At 35.7% G+C, this 18,310-nt stretch overlaps 1 protein-coding gene across 4 annotated transcripts in view; it reads left to right on the top strand.

Moving 5' to 3' along the window:
• EEA1 (early endosome antigen 1) overlaps positions 1-18,310 on the top strand; it is a 133,414-nt gene that overhangs the window by 59,145 nt on the left and 55,959 nt on the right. For all 4 annotated transcript variants that reach the window (XM_044744290.2, XM_014841258.3, XM_044744275.2 and 1 more), the window contains 3 exons: positions 9,939-10,277; positions 15,774-15,923; positions 17,204-17,323. In XM_044744290.2, the coding sequence (XP_044600225.1) occupies positions 9,939-10,277; positions 15,774-15,923; positions 17,204-17,323 (609 nt within the window). The remainder of the gene's footprint in view (positions 1-9,938; positions 10,278-15,773; positions 15,924-17,203; positions 17,324-18,310) is intronic.

The raw sequence follows: 18,310 nt of genomic DNA, 5'->3' as shown, positions 1-18,310 counted from the left end.
GGCAGCGATTCACATGAAGACGAAAAAAACAAATGTTGGGTAAACAGATGTTTACCTTGCAAAAAAAAAAAAAAAATAGGATAGGGAGAGAACTTTGATTAGATGGGCCTTGTTAGGTTCCTCCCTGTGTGCCACACCTAGAGTTATCTATGGTGATTGCTCCTTCTTGGGACAGACCTTCTGTTTTAATTTCTTTTAGGTAGTTAGGGGGAAGGTCAAAGTACTTTTTCAGAGTCTTTTGTTCTTAAAAATAAGCCAAAGAGAGACATTTTGGGGTGGCAAATTCTTATCCCCCACAACTTTAGCTCAAGAACAGCCAGATGGAAGAGATGCATAGGGCAGGATATGTGGGAAAGGGTGTGGACACACTCCATTTGGTCCATGCTTCTCTGGGCACACTCTATGTATTCACCAACCCAGAATCTCTCCAAACCCTGTCCTTTGAGGTTTTTATGGAGGTTTTGTTACATAGGCATGATTGATTAAATCATTGGCCATTGGTGATTAATTCAACCTCCCATCCCTTTACCCTCCCTAGAGGTGGGGGGTAGGCCTGGAAGTTCCACCTCTGTAATCTGGATTGGTTCCCCTGGCAACCAGCCCCAACCCTTAGGGGCTTTTGAAAAATCACCTGATTAACATAAACTCATAGGTGGTTGAAAGGGGCTTGTTGAAAATAACAAAAGACAACTTTATTTCTCTTATTACATAGGAAATTCCAAGTGTTTTAGGACTCTGTTCCAGAAATGAGGATGAAGACCAAATGTAGATTTCTTGTTATAAATCACAATGTCACACCTTTTATGCACAGAAGTTTTTAATTTGATGTAATCCAATTTATCTATTTTTACTTTTGTTGCCTGGGCTTTTGGTGTCATATTCAAGGAATCATTGCCCAATCCAATGTCATGAAGTATTTCCCCCATGTTTTCTTCTAATAGTTTTATAGTTTCAGGTCTTGTGTTTAGGTTTTTGATACATTCGGAGTTTCTTTTAATAGTGCAAGGTAAGATTCCCGTTTCATTCTTTTGCGTATGAATATCCAGTTTTCCCAGCACCATTTGTTGAAAAGACTGTTCTTTCCCTATTGAATGGTCTTGGCACCCTTGTTGAAAGTCATTTGACCAGGTATGTGAGTGTTTATTTCTGGGCTCTCTTTTCTTATTCTGTTGATCTGTAGGCCTGTCTTTATGCTAATACTACATTGTTTTGAGTAGTGTAGCTTTTAATAAGTTTTGAAATCAGGAACTGTGAGACCTCCAACTTTATTCTTTATTCTGTATTTTGTGATGTTAATATTTTCCTTTTTGTTTCTTTATAGATGAGCAAGAGATAATATTTTTTCGGCAGAGTGGGTATTAGTTGTCAACCTACAAAACTAGAAACCAGTTTGAAAGACAAAGCATTTATTTGGGGTCAAAGAATTGCAATTTGGGGAGCACAAATTCAGACAGAAACCCAAGTAGTGTCCCGATTACAGGAGAGGGGCTCAGGGTTTTTATGGGAAACAAAGGAGGATGAGATGAGGTGTATTAAAGAAGAGTTCATTGGTGCTAGATAAGGTAAGGCCAGTTTTGTACTTTGTAGATTGGCTTGAGATTCAGTCATCAGGCAAAGGGCTGGATTGGTAGGTAGTTCATTAATTGGTTAGTGATCCAGTCGTCAGCAAAGCCTAGGTCTGTCAGTCCTTACAGAGGGTATTCTTGTCATTAGTGACTTCTTCAAATGTTGGTGCTTTGGTCTAGTTTACAAGATAAAGAAAACAAGATGCGCAAGACAATTCCTCTGACATGGCTACTCCGGCTTTATTTTAATATGGCTCCACTCATGTCATCTTTCACGTGGTATCAGTACTTTTTTTCATGTCTTTATCCTTCTGGTGGTGGGGGAATAGGGAGTTATTAAACTCTTTATTCAAAAGTATGGTGAATTTGTTGGCTTTGCTTTAATAACTTGGACTTAATATTTTGGTGAAATATAACAGAAAAAAATCAGGAAAGAAAACATGGTAGAAGGGGAAAAAGAGATAAGTGTAAATATTAAGCTGTAAATATTAAGTGTAAATATTAGGCTGTAAATATTAAGCCTCTTGCCAGCAGCTAGGTGAACAAGGTTGGAAGCAGATCCTCCTCTTGTTAAGTATTCAGAGACTGCAGCTCTGGCCCGGAGCTTACTACAGCCTCATGAGAGACTGAGGGAGAACCAGCCAGCCAAGCTGCTTCTGGATTCCTGACTCTCAGAAACTCTGTGAGATAACAGATATGATTTTAAGCTGCTAAGTTTTGGGGTGATTTGTTGCTTGTGCCCTTGGCCAACAGTCCTCAAACTTCTTGATCTCAGGGCTGCTTTACATTCTCAAAATTGTTACGGATCCTGAAGAGCTTTTGTTTTTTTGGGTTATATCTATAGATAGTTACCATACTAGAAATTAAACCCTAAATTTAAAAAATGTTATTTATTTTAAAAACATAAGCTATTAAATGTTAACATAAATACCATTTCTTATGAAAAATGACTGTATTTTCCAAAACAAAAGAACAGTGGTGGAGTTTTACGTTTTTGCAAACCTCTTTAATATCCAGCTTAATATAAGACAGATGGATTCTTGTATCTGTTTTTACATTTAATCTGTTGTGATATCATTGAAGTGTATGAAGAAAATTCAGGCTCACAGATGCACAGTTGGTAAAGGGAGGAATATCTTAATAGCCTTTTCAGATAATTGTATCTATTTTTATTTGATACTATACTGAAACTAGATAAGTTATAGTCTCTCAAAAGTTAGCTACAATGTAGAATCTGAAACCATATCAGTACAATTTTTGTACTTTGTAATATTAAAATTCATTTCTCTGTCTCCCATTTGAGGATATCTTTCCTGTGCGTGATTTTGTAACAGTCGTGCATTAGTCATGTGGAAAATATTGGTTCACTGAGTTATGCAGATCTTCCAAATATTAACACTTTTCATTGTTCAGTATAAGAGTAATCACATTTGTCAATATCACCATCAAGCTCATGGTGGTGGATATAAGTTTTCCAAAATTCTAAGCTTCATATGAAAGCTTGAATTTTATCATTGACAACAGATGCTCTCAGTTCTATTCTTTGAAGTGACATGTTCTGTTCCAACTCAGGTCTGAATAATCACAGTTTTTCTGTCATTCTTTCTGGTAAAAATTGTGTTTCATGAATAAAAAAGCTACTAGCTCAGTTTACAATTCAATCAAATAAATGCATTTCCATGTGACAATTATATTATTCTTTGGTATGCAGCAGAAGTGATCTATGCATACCTTCTATTTTTTCACCCTGTTTTTCTTTTTCCTTGCTGATACAAATATTGCAACCATGAACATTCACATGCAAATCTCATGCATTTCTGCAAGAATTTCTCTGTTATATACTCCCAAGTGAAATTGCTGGGTTGGAAGGATGTAAACTACACACATGCTTAAATTGACTCACAGACCCCAAACTATTTTCCAAAGTAATTATACCAGTTTGGCATTGTCCATTTCTCTATCAACTCTTGATTCTGACTGGTTTTTAAAATTTAACTTTTTTGTGGCTTATGAAAACCTCTGTGCCTCCCTTCCTCTTTTTTTCCTCCTGTCAAACTGTACATAGAAAACATCTACATACAATTTAGTTTTATGTTCGTCCCTCAGTTTGATATTTAATTTCTTTGAGATTGGAGTTGACCTTCTACCTCTTGGAAACTGACCAGGATGTGTACATGCAGTGGATGATTATGATCAGTGTAAGTTATTATGTGTTTTGGAAACATTAAACTATTAATAAGGGACATGATTTGACATTGATAGCCTAAAATTTATAGTCAGGTAATGAAACACAGATTGTATACACACACACACATTATTAAAGGAAGTACTATGGCTATTTTATGAATAATACATGGAATCAAGATGGTTTAGTATGTTAAAATTGGAATTTCTTTTTTTTATTTTTGAAGATCTAATTGACTTTATTAAATGATTTATGAACTGGGCAGCCTCTAGCAACTAGAACGGAGCTCCCCAAAATTGAAATATTTTTTATTAGGGGATAATCGAATTTTCTACTACTCTTAATAATCCTTACATAAGTATAAGACTTCACAATTTTTTTTTCCAAAGTGTTTTTCTGTTTAGGATTTGCTCACCAGTTAGAGCAAGTAGAAAGGTGCATCTGCCTTTTTTTATTATCCTTGCTATCTGCCTCCCCCATTCCTCCTCACCCCGTGTCCTGGGCAAACCATAATTGTTGAAATGGTGATATTCAAGTGTTTTGAATTTGGAGATCTCTGTATATGGTTTTTTTTCATTTTGGTGAGGAAAACTGGCCCAGAACTAACATCTGTGCCAGTCTTCCTCTATTTTGTATGTGGGACGCCACCACAGCATGGCTTGAGCAGTGTGTACGTCCTCGCCTAGGATCCACATCTGTGAACCTTAGGCTGCTACACCACCGGGCCGGCCCCTGTATATGGTCTTTTGAAGGCTATTACATAAAATGCCTTGGGAAGCTTTTGTGGGTCATAGGCAGCATCTAGGTGGATGGATAACATTATAATATATAATGAATGGAAAAAATAATTGCTTTTGTGCTAATGTCAAGATTTTCAGCATTAAACCAGTGTTTTGTAATTAATAGCTTTGAAAACTTAAAAAACAAAGGGCAATATTGAAGAAACTTCCTTCTTAACTTCTAATAAGAATTATATTCTGATGCTTAAACAAAATTCTGCAGCTCAATTTAACTATTTCCATGTAAATTCTGAACAAAATCATATGCTTATTTATAGCTACTAGTATAATATAGGTCATTGTAAGAGACTGAGTTATTTTTTTGGGTCTCACTTCTCACATCTTCTCAGCCCTTCATTGCTCTCCCCTTCCCAGTAGTAAGATGCTCATAGGCTAAAACAGTAGACAGATATGGCAAGTAGTTATATTGCTGTGTTTTACCGCTGTATTGCAAAGTGGTAAATTGATATGAACAGTGTAGTACAGTGGTCAAAGACATGTGTAAATCCCAGCTTTGCCACTGACTGGCTGTGACACTCAACCTCTCAAAGTCTCTTTCCTCTTCTGCTGAAACCCATTTGCCTCTTAGGATTGATATGAATATTAAATAAATTAATAGATGTTAAAGTGCTTAGACCAGGGGCGGGCCCCATGGCTGAGTGGTGAAGTTCGCACACTCCGCTTCGGCAGCCCAGTGTTTCGCTGGTTCAGATCCTGGGTGTGGACATGGCACTGCTCGTCAAGCCATGCTGAGGCAGTGTCCCACATAGCGCAACCAGAGGCAATCACAACTAGAATATACAACTATGTACTGGAGGGCTTTGGGAAGAAGAAGAAGAAGGAAAGAAAGAAGATTGGCAACAGATGTTAGCTCAGGGGCCAATCTTTAAAAAAAAAAAATAGTGCTTAGACCAGTGTCTAGGTTTTACTAAGTGCCTCAGTGAATATTTTTTATTGTTTTTATTTGGTAAGTGTTGTGATAACAGGGTTGGATCAAGACCAAGGTGGAAGTTTTCCTAACTTACTGCCTAGTAAACCTGGAAAGGCTTTTGTAGAAGACAGAGCTTTTTAGCATAGTGTTTAAGGTTGCTAAGGAGCATTTCACATGGCTGAGGGGTTAATGGCATTTCATTTTGAGAGCTAGATATGGGAAATATTGGAGCACAAAATATGAGATGTTGGAAGGCTACAGGTAGTTCACTTTGTTCTTTCTCACCAAACTGTTTTGAGGAACAAATGAGATGAGATCCTTGAAACCACTTTGTAAACTATCAGGCATTAAAAAATGCCGTTCTTTACCATGTCTATTTGGGTAAGGGAAACAAAAGAAAAAGTTAACAAATGGGACTACATCAGACTAAAAAACTTCTGCAAAAGCAAAGAAATCATGAACAAAACGGAAAGACAACCCCCCAACTAGGAGAGAATATTTGCAAATCATTTATCAGACAATGGGTTGATCTCCAAAGTATATAAAGAACTCATACAACTCAACCAAAAAAAAAACAACCTGATCAAAAAATGGGCAGAGGATATGAACAGACGTTTTTCCAAGGAAGATACACAGATGGCCAACAGATACATGAAAAGTTGCTCAACATCACTAATTATTAGGGAAATGCATATCAAAACTACAATGAGATATCACCTTATACCCGTCAGAATGGCTATAATTACCAAGACAAAAAACAACAAATGTTGGAGAAGATGTGGGGAAAAGGGAACCCTCATACATTGCTTGTGGTAATGCAAGCTGGTGCAGCCACTATGGAAAACAGTATGGAAGTTCCTCAAAAAACTGAAAATAGAAATACTGTACAACCAAGCTATCCCACTACTGGGTATCTACCCAAACAACTTGAAATCAACAATCCAAAGTAACATATGTACCCCCATGTTCATTGCAGCACTATTAACAGTAGCCAAGACATGGAAACAATCCAAGTGGCCATTGACTGATGATTGGATAGAGAAGATGTGGTATATATATCAATGAAATACTACTCAGCCATAAAAAAAAAGACACAATCATCCCATTTGCAACAACATGGATGGACCTGGAGGGTATTATGCTAAGCGAAATGAGCCAGACTGAGAAAGACGAACACCATATGATTTCACTCATGTGGAATATAAACAAACACATGGATGAGGAAAACAGTTCAGTGGTTACCAGGGGAAGGGGAGTGGGAGGTGGTCACAGGGGTTGAAGGGGAGCACTTATAATGGTTGATGGACAAGAAATAATGTACAACTGAAATTTCACAATGATGTAAACTATTATGAACTCAATTAAAAAAAAATGCCATTCTTTTTGCATTCATTCTCATTACCTGGACAAGCAACAAGGGAATACTGGAGCATCATACAGGGAAAAATTGTCTTTGTAAGAAAATCTGTTGAGAGAACAATTGGTGAGAAAATCAAAAGAGGACTGGACATTTGGAAGGAAAGAATTTTGCTTACTCATTGATAATTGTATTATGAGTTAGGCTTACCATTCATTTTATAATTTAAACTTGGATGGGATATATGTTGAGGAGCACAGATTGAATCACTGAGTGTTTAAATTGTGTTGTGAAACATTTATTGGACTTAGGGGGCCAGTCTGGTGGCATAGTGGTTGAGTTTGTGTGCTCCACTTCAGCATCCGGGGGGTCTGCTGGTTTGGATCCTCGGTGTGGACCTGCATACCCTGCATCAAGCCAAGCTGTGGTGGTGTCTGACATACAAAATAGAGGAAGACTGGCACGGATGTTAGCTCAGGGCCAATCTTCCTTACCAAAAAAGCAAAAAGCAAAAAACAAGACAAAACAAAATTAATTGGACTTAGAATCATAATATGTGACTGTGTCACTTGGCCGAGTCATATCAGGTTCTTTCGACTTCAGCTTCCTCATCCATACGATGGGGATGATAATGTCTATCTTGTATTTTGTTGTAAGGATTAATATGGAGAAGTGAAAGTGCAATTATTATTTTCTTTAGTGGATTCTACTGTACTTTAAAAAAAAATCAATCTTCAAAAACCATGTATTCACTGTACTGTTTTGCTTGAGATTCTATGGGAAGATCATAAAAGGAATGAAAAGTTTGTGGTAACTAAGTATAGTTAGCCTTTTCCATGTAAAAGTTATATGGTGTGAGTGGATTAGGTTCTTTTAAAAAGAGTGGTTCAGGTTCTTTTAAAGAAAATTGAATTATCCCTCATCTGTGCAATAAAGCAGGTAGATTTTGATTAATTTTTAGGACAAGTGAATTCTAAAGAGTCAACATTTGTTCTGCATTTTTGCGTTTTAAAGAGTGAAGCTGTCTGAGGGATCATTTATGTGTAGAACTGGCGGAATTACTTGGTCAGTTTGTAAGCAAGCCTGTGGAGAAGACGACTCACTAACTCAGTACTAGCCTTGATTTTTGTAGCATGTTTTTAAATCCTATCCTCTGCAGCTTCTCAGTATTTGTGAGCATGATTGCATTCATGAGATTCAATAACTTAGAATTTTCTTTAAAAAGATGGGAAACATTTATAGATCAATGAATAGACTTAATTTAGCTTACAGATTCTAAAATGAATGCTGTTTTCTTAAAATAAAGAAATGTAAAATTGTGTTAAGAAAGATTTGGAGTTACTAATCAGTAACACAAAGAAATCTTTATAAAAAGAAAATTTTCCTAACATATGGTTTGACCCAAAAGTATTTTTTTCTTAAGTCTTTTGGCTCCACCTCTTTTTTCTGTTTCTGTTGGTTGGTCAAGGCACACATCTCTTGGCTGATTTTGCTGCAAACTTCAGGTTGCTCTTCTTTACCCTAAGTTTGTCTCTTATCTTGTCTCTCTCATATATACTTGTCATCTTTCTGGACACTGCTTTTTCTATAGGATATTCCTACGTGATAATTTACGTTAATGCACTTTTTCTCAGACAAGTGTTCAAGAACCTTCTCTTCTGCCTTTCCCACTTTGGTACCTAGACTTACTGTTTCCCTTGAAGTAATAATATTTGCTGTTTGCCCATGTGCAACTTGTCTGTCTGTTTCTTTGTGTCTTTTTATATATTTGTGTCTTTTTGTATAGAGCAGATGGCATGAGTCCTGTATACCTATTACTTAACTCCTCTGACCACTAAAGCTCAAACTTTATTTTCAGGTAATTGTAACTTACTTTTAGTCCCACCTGATTTTACTTATTTTATTTAAAAAAAAAATTATGCACTTAAGAAATTTGACACAGCTTTTGTATTAATCCATTTTTACTTGCACATTGTGTTTTAACTTTCTTAAAAAAGACTTTTTTTTGGTGTGTGTGTTTCATTTAGATAATAGTCTGTTTAAAGGCCAGAGGTTTTGCTTGTCCTCGGCTACTTCTTTATGGTCTCCTTCTAGCACACTCGACTCATCAGCTGCTTATAATGCCTTCTTATCCTGGCTATCTTTCTTATAGAATTGAGTCAAAATTCTGGTCCATATCTTATGTGTAAATGTGTTGACTTAAAATGTTCAATATTAATTGTAACAACTCCACTGAGACCGGAATTTGACATTTGGTTAGACTAGTTGGTCCAGATCTTTGATTGGAGGTATCATTTTTGTATTTGTACTTGACAGTATTGAGTAAAATAATAAAATATGAGGCAGGTAAGTGATATTTTTAGATCACTATTTTTACATACATAGAAAGAAGTTCGAGTTAGTCTTAAATTTGTGACTTTTAAAAATAGTCTTTACCAGAGCCAGCCCAGTGGTGTGGTGGTGAAGTTCACATACTCCACCTTGGTGGCGTGGGGTTTGCAGGTTCGGATCCAGCTGTGGACCTCTACACTTCTCATCAAGCCATGCTGTGGTGGCATCTCACATGTAAAATAGAGGAAGATTGGCACAGATGTCAGCTCAGGGCCAATCCTCCTCACTATAAAAAAAAAAAGGTCTTTATCAGAAGGGCAAGAATAAAGAATCAGTAGGATCAGGCATATTAGAGCAGTGAATAGTATTGGTATGCTGAAACTCTTACCAACTATGAAATTGCAAAGCTAAAAATCAGAATTGCCATAGTATATTATTTAAAATAATTTTTCATGATATAAGGGCAGTTTTAGTTTCTAACTCAAATGGGAGAATATGAATATGTTGCACACCCTACAGAATGTAGTATATTTTAGTGTTTTCATTTTATGTCAAAATTTTGTTGGTAATTCTTAAATTATATTAGTAGAGCGTAGTCAAGTAGACCAATAATAAAATCATGTTAGTATGTAATAACAATCCTTCTTGGCTAGAATATTTTTACTATTTTTATATTGTATTATTGACTAAAATACTTAGTAGGCAATGGTACTGCTCTGAAGATTGTTTGAATAATTAGAATAATTAAAAATATTAGGAAAGGAAATAAATTGTTAAATTGATATTTCAGAACTTGACTGAAAAACTCCTGAAGAAAGAAGTGGACTATACTCAGTTAGAGGAGAAACATAATGAAGAATGTGTGAGTAAAAAGAATATACAAGCAAACCTTCATCAAAAAGACCTAGATTGTCAACAGCTTCAGTCAAGATTATCTGCATCTGAAAGCTCCCTGCAGAGAATACAGGCAGAACTAGGTGAAAAGGGAGAAGCTACTCAAAAGCTCAAAGAAGAATTATCAGAAGCAGAGACCAAGTACCAGCATCTTAAGGCAGAGTTTAAACAGCTACAACAACAGAGAGAAGAAAAAGAGCAGCATGGGTTACAACTCCAAAGTGAGATTAATCAAGTAAGAGATGTTACTCTTATTTATTGCAATTCCCTCTGTGGTTTCTTCTTAGTATGTTTGCTGATTATTTGATCATAATATAGTTCGTTAAAAAAATTTTGTGATTTTTAAAAAGTAACTCAATTTTCACAACCTCTTGTATTGAGTCAGATCTCATTTCCTTTAATTTCAGTTTCCTTTACTGAGAAAAAAATGGTAGTGTCTATCATGAAGTGTTTATGAATTAATATGTATAAATTGCTTAGGATGGTACCTGGCACATTGTAGGTACTTAGCAGGTATTAAGTAAGTATTAACTGTTGTAATTAATTCAAATTGTTGACCATTCTTTAATTTTAAAATTCTTATATATTTTTTTTGTTACTAAATTTTCAAAATGCAATTATTGTTAAACCAACAATATGAAAATTAGATATTTTAAAAGAAAACAAATTAGTCCTAGCAACTATTTTTTATAGGTAAATAATGTCTATCAGATGAAGTTTAATATGATTTTGACTTTGCCATTAACTTAATTTTTAAATTTTGTATTCTAATTCTTCCTTATAGATAACATTAAAAATTGGTTTAAAAATGGAAATTTGGGGGAGATTAAAGTCTTCAGCCACTTTTTTGATAGCGTTCAACTATTTTCACTTAAATGACAGTGATACTTGCTTTTGTGGCGTCAATCCTTCTGACTTCTTGGCCTGAAATATTCTTTCTCTTCCTTATAAATACTGCTTACTTCACTTACCACTTTTCTAGATATCCTTTTCTGAACATTGCCACTTCTTACTCCATTCCCAAAAAGATGGTTTTAGCATATACATGTTTTGATTGTTTTACTTACCGCAGTATAGGATATTACCATAATTTGTGCCTCTCTTCACTAGACTCTCAACCTTTGGGTACAAAGACCATGTGTTACTCATTTTTTATCTTCACTACCTGGCACATTGCTTAATCAGCAAACGTTTTAGTGAGTAAGTAAGTGAATGAATAAATGCAGGCTTTGATAATTGAAGGAAACAGAGGCTTGGGGATATCAGTGAATAACTTAAAAATAACTTAGACATTTGACTTATCAGTTCAGATAAACAATTGGGCATTTATGGTTTCTAAAAGACACCATGCCTTATTTGTTAGAAGATATAGAGATGAAAGTGTTCTACCTTAAATGATTATGTAAGTCTCATTGAGGATAAGGCGTATACCGTCCTATACCAAAGAACATGAGTATTAGAAGAAAATGGTCTCATACACTATGGGACTTTGACAGAGCTACGCTCTTGTTTTCTTCCTCATAGTACTTCGTATCCTGTAATTGTTTCATCTAGTTATGTAATCAGGAAAAGCTTTGTGTGAGAGAGAAGTGGTGCTTGAAATCGTGAATATTGGATGTTGTTTGACATGTGGCAGTTTGAAGGCAGGAAGGTCTCCCAGGCAGAAGGATTAGTGAGAGTAAACTAGGGGCAAGAAAATATTCTGAGAACCAGGAAGAGACACTGATTTGCTTTCGGGATAGGGTATGTATAATAGGAGTGGACTATTGTGACTGGAAAGAGCGAGTGGAACTTTATTGTGGAGGGCCTTAAGTAGCACGCTGAAGATTTGGGCTTTATTTGGTTGTCAGTGGGTGGAGCAGCATCAGGAATTTTTGAGAGCCTACTCAAACACATTTTTATAACAAAGACCTGAATACGTATGTGATTATTTGGTTTAGTCACAATTCTATAGAAAATAAAGAGGTCATACTGAAGACCTTAAAGTGATACTGTGTGTCTTCTTTCTTTCAGCATGCTGTCTGCATTCTGCCTTCGAAGTATGTCCCAAATCTGTCCACTTTTCTTGATCTACACTGCTACCACCCTCAGTCTAAACCACCATCACTGCTCACCTGGGCTACTGTATTAGCCTTCTTACAAATTTCCCTTCTTCTAGCGACCTCTTTAATTTATTCTCCATACGAAGCAAGAGACATCTTTTTAAAACATGAAGGATATGATATCACTTTATCCTTCTGCTTAACACCCTCCTGTGGCCTTGCATTATACTTTGAATTGAATCCAAATGTTGTTCTTTGGCTTGTAAGCCTCTGCATGGAGTATGACTCATACTTTGTCTTCCGCTCATCTTCTGCCACTGTGAAGCCATGTTGATCTCCTTTCAGTTCCTCAAACACACCAGCACTTCAAGTACTTTCCTGCCTTAGGTGCTTTGCCCATGTTTTTTCTTAGTGTGCTCTTGGCTTCAGTTCTTCACAAGACTGGCTTACAAGCCTTTTCCTCACTCAAGGCTTCCAGGACCACTCTATTTAAATAGCTTGTTTCCATATATTCTAGACTGCTTCTTTATTTAAGCAAGCTGCTGCTTTTTTCTTTTTTGTAACACTTTATGTTGTGTAATTAGTTTTTTGTTTACTTGCATATTCTTTGCCATTCCCATTGGACTGTGACCTTCTTAGTGGGAGGAATTTATTTTCTTCTGTACTCTATCAACCTCTATACTTAGGGCTTTCAGTAAATATTTATTGAAAGAATGAAAGTGAACCTCACTGTAAACCTTTTTTCACTATCCTTAAAGAATATAAGCATGAACTGGGTTTGGTTTGCTCTCCACAGTATCCTCACCCCCCATTTCAGTGCTGACAAACCTAGATAGCTGGCAATTGTCAACAAAGGACTTGAAAACAAAATAGCCGATGTTCTTCCTGTTTGTGTTCATGAATACTTCTGAGATAGCCCCAGATGTGCAGAGAATGATTTGTTACCTAATTAAAAGATTAGATGTCATCAATTTAATTTTTAAAAATTATCCAATATGCCATCTTGAATGACACAGTGGTTTGTAAGTGGATTTAGGGACCAGTGCTTGAGTTCCAGTTCTGTGGCCTACAAGTTGAGTGATCGTGGGCAAGTTCTTTAATTTGTGCCTCCGTTTGCTCATCTATAAAATGAGGATAATAATGGAACCCTCTTCGTGGCAGTATTATAAGGATCAAATGAGTTAATATTTGTGAAGCATTTAGAGTAGGGCCTGGCACTCAGTAAACGTTATTAGGAGTATAATGAATAAAGAATTATGTATATAAGTTATATGTATAAATTTACAAAACTGAATTTATTAGGGAACATATATATGTATATCTTAAAGTGTGACTTTAGCATAGACCGTTCTGTTAATAATTCCAATGTGTATTATTTTTACTCTTTATTTATCCTGTTTTCCTTTAACATATTTACTCTAAAATGGTATAGACATCATTGTTTAAGTGATTTGGCCTGCTTCCACCCTTGGGCAGCTTTGATTTGAGATTCATTTCTTTGTTAAAGATGAGGGATTTATCAGGAACAGTACAGCAGTGAGTGACTAAGTTATTTATGATACTTTTTCTCACTTCTTCAGTAAATCTTCACTTCAGAGCAATAGTTATCTTTTAATTCATTGGTTCTCAACTCTATGTGCACATCAGAATCACCTGAGAAGATTTAAAAAATAACCGATATCAAGGCCTCACCTTGGATCCAGTTACAACAGAATCTTGGGGCATAGGCCCGGGCATTGGTGTCTTTACATGTTTCCCCTGTGATTGTACTGTGCAGTTGAGATTGAAAACTGCTACTTTTTGAAGTGTTGCTTTTTGGCAAGTAATTTCTGAACTTTCCTGAAACCAAATATCATCTGAGTCTTGCTATGAAAACATGGATTTCTGGGCTTCCGCTCAAATGTCCTAAATCTAAACTCCTAGAGCAGAAGTCTGCTTATCTGTGGATTAACAGTGATATCAAGAGATTCTTATCCAGCAAGTTTAGGAATTAGGGGTGATGCTTGTTTATAAGAGATCAAGCGCTTGGATGCTTGAAATACGAGTTCACTTTGAAGGCCTCCTTTTCTTTCACTTGTTAGGTTTGGAGCTCATTCTTTTAATGAGAAGGAGAAGGTTTGGGTAGTTATAGTACAAATTCACTGCATTGTAAGAAGAAGAAGAAGAAAAGGGAGAGATATCAAAGTGCTGGCTGAAAACAAGGATAAATTAAATGCATTCTCTTTAACTGTTACTCATTCCTGTTTTACTTAGATGGAAGCCTGTTTTAATTTAGAAATTAACTTTGGTCTTTATTAAGGATAGCATATATTCTGAAAGCCACAGCTTGTTTCATAGCATGAGAAAATAGTGGGTGTCTGCTTTTCTGGTAGAACTTTATTTTTTCCTTGCCAATTATGAGTTTTTATGGAGAAATACGCAAATACAGAGCATGTAAGTATAAATATGAAACAAAGGCTGTAGATTCTTAATGTTTTCGTATATCACCTGAATAGTTTGGATTGAAAGAAATTTTATAGACTGCTTGGTAGTAATTTTTAACTTTGTTGAGGCACATGAATTTAAATGAAATGTGTTATGTGTTATGAGGCTGGTGTGTAGGAGCACTGTCAGTGCTAAGCAGTGTCAAATGTCTTGCATCCTTATCTCCATGCAACTCTTTTTTTGTTCTATACACCCAGCACTTGTGTAGGCATTCTTCTGAGATTCATACAAACAATGTTTCTTTTCTTGATGGGGAAAAAAAAAACCCCAGTAAACCTCTTTACCCCTCTCCTCAAGAGAAACCAGCTGTTATTTCTGGTAGTGTCAGAGAAAGTAAAGAATTTGAGAAAGTGATGTTCTTAGCTCCAGGACAAATTTCTCCTTTAGTTTTAACTGGCTGGCAATTTTAAAGTCAGTGAATGAGGGTCACCTGATATTTTTTTGACTATTCTTTCCTCTGTTTTATTTAGAAATTATATGCCAGTTTGAGGACTTGGGGATGCTTTGTGCTCTATTCAAAACCCAAATGTAAGAAGTCAATTGTGGTGATTCACTATTAAAGAAAAACACTGTCACTGTGGAGTTTTTAAAAAATACTGTGGAATAGGTCTGAGTGTGCCCTGAGTGTCTTAATTTTTGTTTCATTTTATTTTTTTAAGTCTCTCAAATGATTCCAACACTTATGTCCAAACAAGAGCCTCTGAGTCACTGTATTTGTTTTTTTTGGTGAGGAAGATTGGCCCTGAGCTAACATTTGTTGCCAGTCTTCCTCTTTTGCTTGAGGAAGATTGTCCTTGAGCTAACACCTGTGCCAGTCTTCCTCTGTTTTATATGTGGGATGCTGTCACAGCATGGCTTGATGAGCGGTGTGTAGGTCTGCGCCCAGGATCCGAGCCCGCAAATCCCAGGCTGCTCAAGTGGAGCATGTGAACTTAACCACCACACCACTGGGCCAGCCCACACTGTTTTTTTTTTAAGAGGGCACAAAAATTGAAAACTGTGATGTTTAATCACAACTTTACGTGATTCATTGTAATTTATGTGATTAAAATTCAGTTGAATTTTAGATTTCTTCAAAGTATCATGAAAATTAAAGTATACTTATATCAGTGAAAAATAAAACATTGTTTGGAAAGTGGGTGGTGGTAGTGATGGTGGTGATGTGTGTGCTTTTGTTTATACATATGTGTATACTTTTTTTTAAGTTACATAGCAAACTTCTGGAGACAGAGCGCCAACTAGGGGAAGCTCATGGTAGGCTAAAGGAACAGAGACAGCTTTCAAGTGAAAAGCTGATGGATAAAGAACAGCAGGTGGCTGATCTGCAACTCAAACTTTCTCGTTTAGAAGAACAGGTAAGCTACCATTGCAAATGAGTTTATATTATTAAATATGTTGATAGATTTGAGGCATCTTAAATATTGTTATGGTTAAATCTTTTCATTGTCAAGAACTTTAATTGGAAATGTTTTTTAACTTTAAATTATAGCATTTATTTCTCCTCAATAGAAACAAGCTACTTATTAACTGCATTAAGTCATTTTGTTGTGGTTGTAGTTCCTAAAGTTCTTAACAAATATGTACAAAGAAGACTACTCTTCCAGCTTTGGGCAGGAAAACTTCTGGGGGGTGAATTCCTATCAGGCTGCTGCAGGAGCAGCCTTCCTACCCAGGAAGGACCGCTTCCTAAAGGAATAGTGAGAAATAAACTGTTGGTGAGGTCGTTAAATAACACGTAGTGATGCACATAAACTTTGAGTTTGCGTTTGAGGATTTTCACTTTTAAAAGTGAAGCATAAGATTGAATGCTATCCTAATTAAAAATGTGCTTGCCAAAAATGGTAATGATTATTTGGTTAAAGTAAAAGTTATCATTAAATTTTGTCTTTTATTAGAATTGAACAAACATTGAGAGTTAAAATCTGTAACTTCAGCAGCAGATTTTCCTCTATGCTCTGAATCTTGGATGTGGTAGACAATCCTATTCTTTTCTAATAAGTGATAATTATGATTGTTTTGGAAAAAAAATGAAACAAAAATTGATACCATGGTTTAGATTATTGTTCCAAACAATTTGTATGTAATTAATTTCTTGATCATATTAGTATACAAAAAATAGTAACAAATGTCAACCTGGAGAAGGAATTGTATTCTTCTTAGGATGAGAGTCTATTCCTAGGGAATAGTTTCTTAGTCATGAGATTAAGATTCTATAAGTAGGGGCCAGCCCACTGGTGTAGCAGTTAAGTGCACACGTTCCACTTTGGTGGCCCGGGGTTCACCGGTTCGGATCCTGGATGCAGACATGGCACTGCTTGGCAAGCCATGCTGTGGTAGGTGTCCCACGTATAAAGTAGAGGAAGATGGGCACGGATGTTAGCTCAGGGCCAGTCTTCCTCAGCAAAAAGAGGAGGATTGGCAGTAGTTAGCTCAGGGCTAGTCTTCCTCAGAAAAAGCCACAAAAGGATTATATAAGTAATGAGATACTGCTTTTAAAGTTCAGTGTATATATATTGCCAGAATTTAGTTTTCTCTTCAGACTTGAGAATTGTGAGATTTACTGTAATGCCAGGTATTTATGAATGATAGCATTATGCATTTAAGTTGTCAACTGACAGTCTATATTTTGTTTAAGTTGAAGGAAAAAGTAACAAATTCCACAGAATTGCAGCATCAACTAGATAAAACAAAGCAGCAGCATCAAGAACAACAAGCTCTTCAACAAAGCACTACAGCAAAACTTCGAGAGGCTCAGGTGAATATTATTTGAATTATTAGCCTTTTAGTCAAAAATTAGCCAAATCATTATCCTTTTGTTGTGATAAAACTAGATAATGGAAAAATACTTGATTATGCAGGGTTGTGATAATTTTCCGTATCTGGATAATCAGAAAATCTTTTAATTGCTATGTTAAAAATTTTCTCTAAAATATTTTAAAATTACTTATAGGTTTATTTATTATGAGTAAATTTGTTTATTTCTAGACAACATTAAAATTTATCAAATAAATTTTTGTAAAAATGTATTATTTAAATTATTATTATATATGATACATTATTTATTATTTTTAAAATACCTTTTTTGAAAGATAAAAAATGCAAATAAAATTTCCTGGTTTAGTTAGCCCAGTAAAAAAAGAACATTTTGTGTTTCCTACAGTAGAACTTAGTGTTTCTTGGTCATGTCTTCCCCTGCTTCAGAACTATCTTATGAACGTTGGAATCTTAGGTATAGAAAATATGAACGATTGGGTTAAATTTATGAAGCTTAGAAGCTTGGGTTAAATTTATACAGATTCTATTGCATAGCTTAGAAGATTGGAAGAAGTTAAATTTTTGTTTTGTTAACAGTGAGAGGAAGAGGGTGTGCAAATGTGTGAAACGAATTTGACATTCATTATTTCTTTCAGTCTTTCATTAATTCATTGAATGATATTGAGCACTGTACGTCAGGCATTGTGGTAGCACTGAAAATAAAGAGATGAGTAAGACACAGTGCCTGTCTTCTGGGAATGGCAGTCTAGCTAATGATGTGCTCACAGAAATAATGTTGGAATTTGAAGGAGGCAGTAAGTAATATGCCTCTCTTACCCTTCTGAGTTTGGAAAGTGGCATGAGTCAGATGGATAGAGATCAAAATAGTATTCATTTATTTGTTCTTTTATTCAGTCAGTCAACAAATATGCATTAATCTGTACTGTTAGCCAAGGCAGTGATTTTGTGGATATGGCAATGAAGAAAG

The sequence above is a fragment of the Equus asinus genome, chromosome 4, assembly GCF_041296235.1.
Source record: "Equus asinus isolate D_3611 breed Donkey chromosome 4, EquAss-T2T_v2, whole genome shotgun sequence".
Classification (NCBI taxonomy): Eukaryota; Metazoa; Chordata; class Mammalia; order Perissodactyla; family Equidae; genus Equus; species Equus asinus.
Note: the sequence above shows the minus strand (reverse complement) of the source record. Positions and strands in the feature narration are given on the sequence as shown.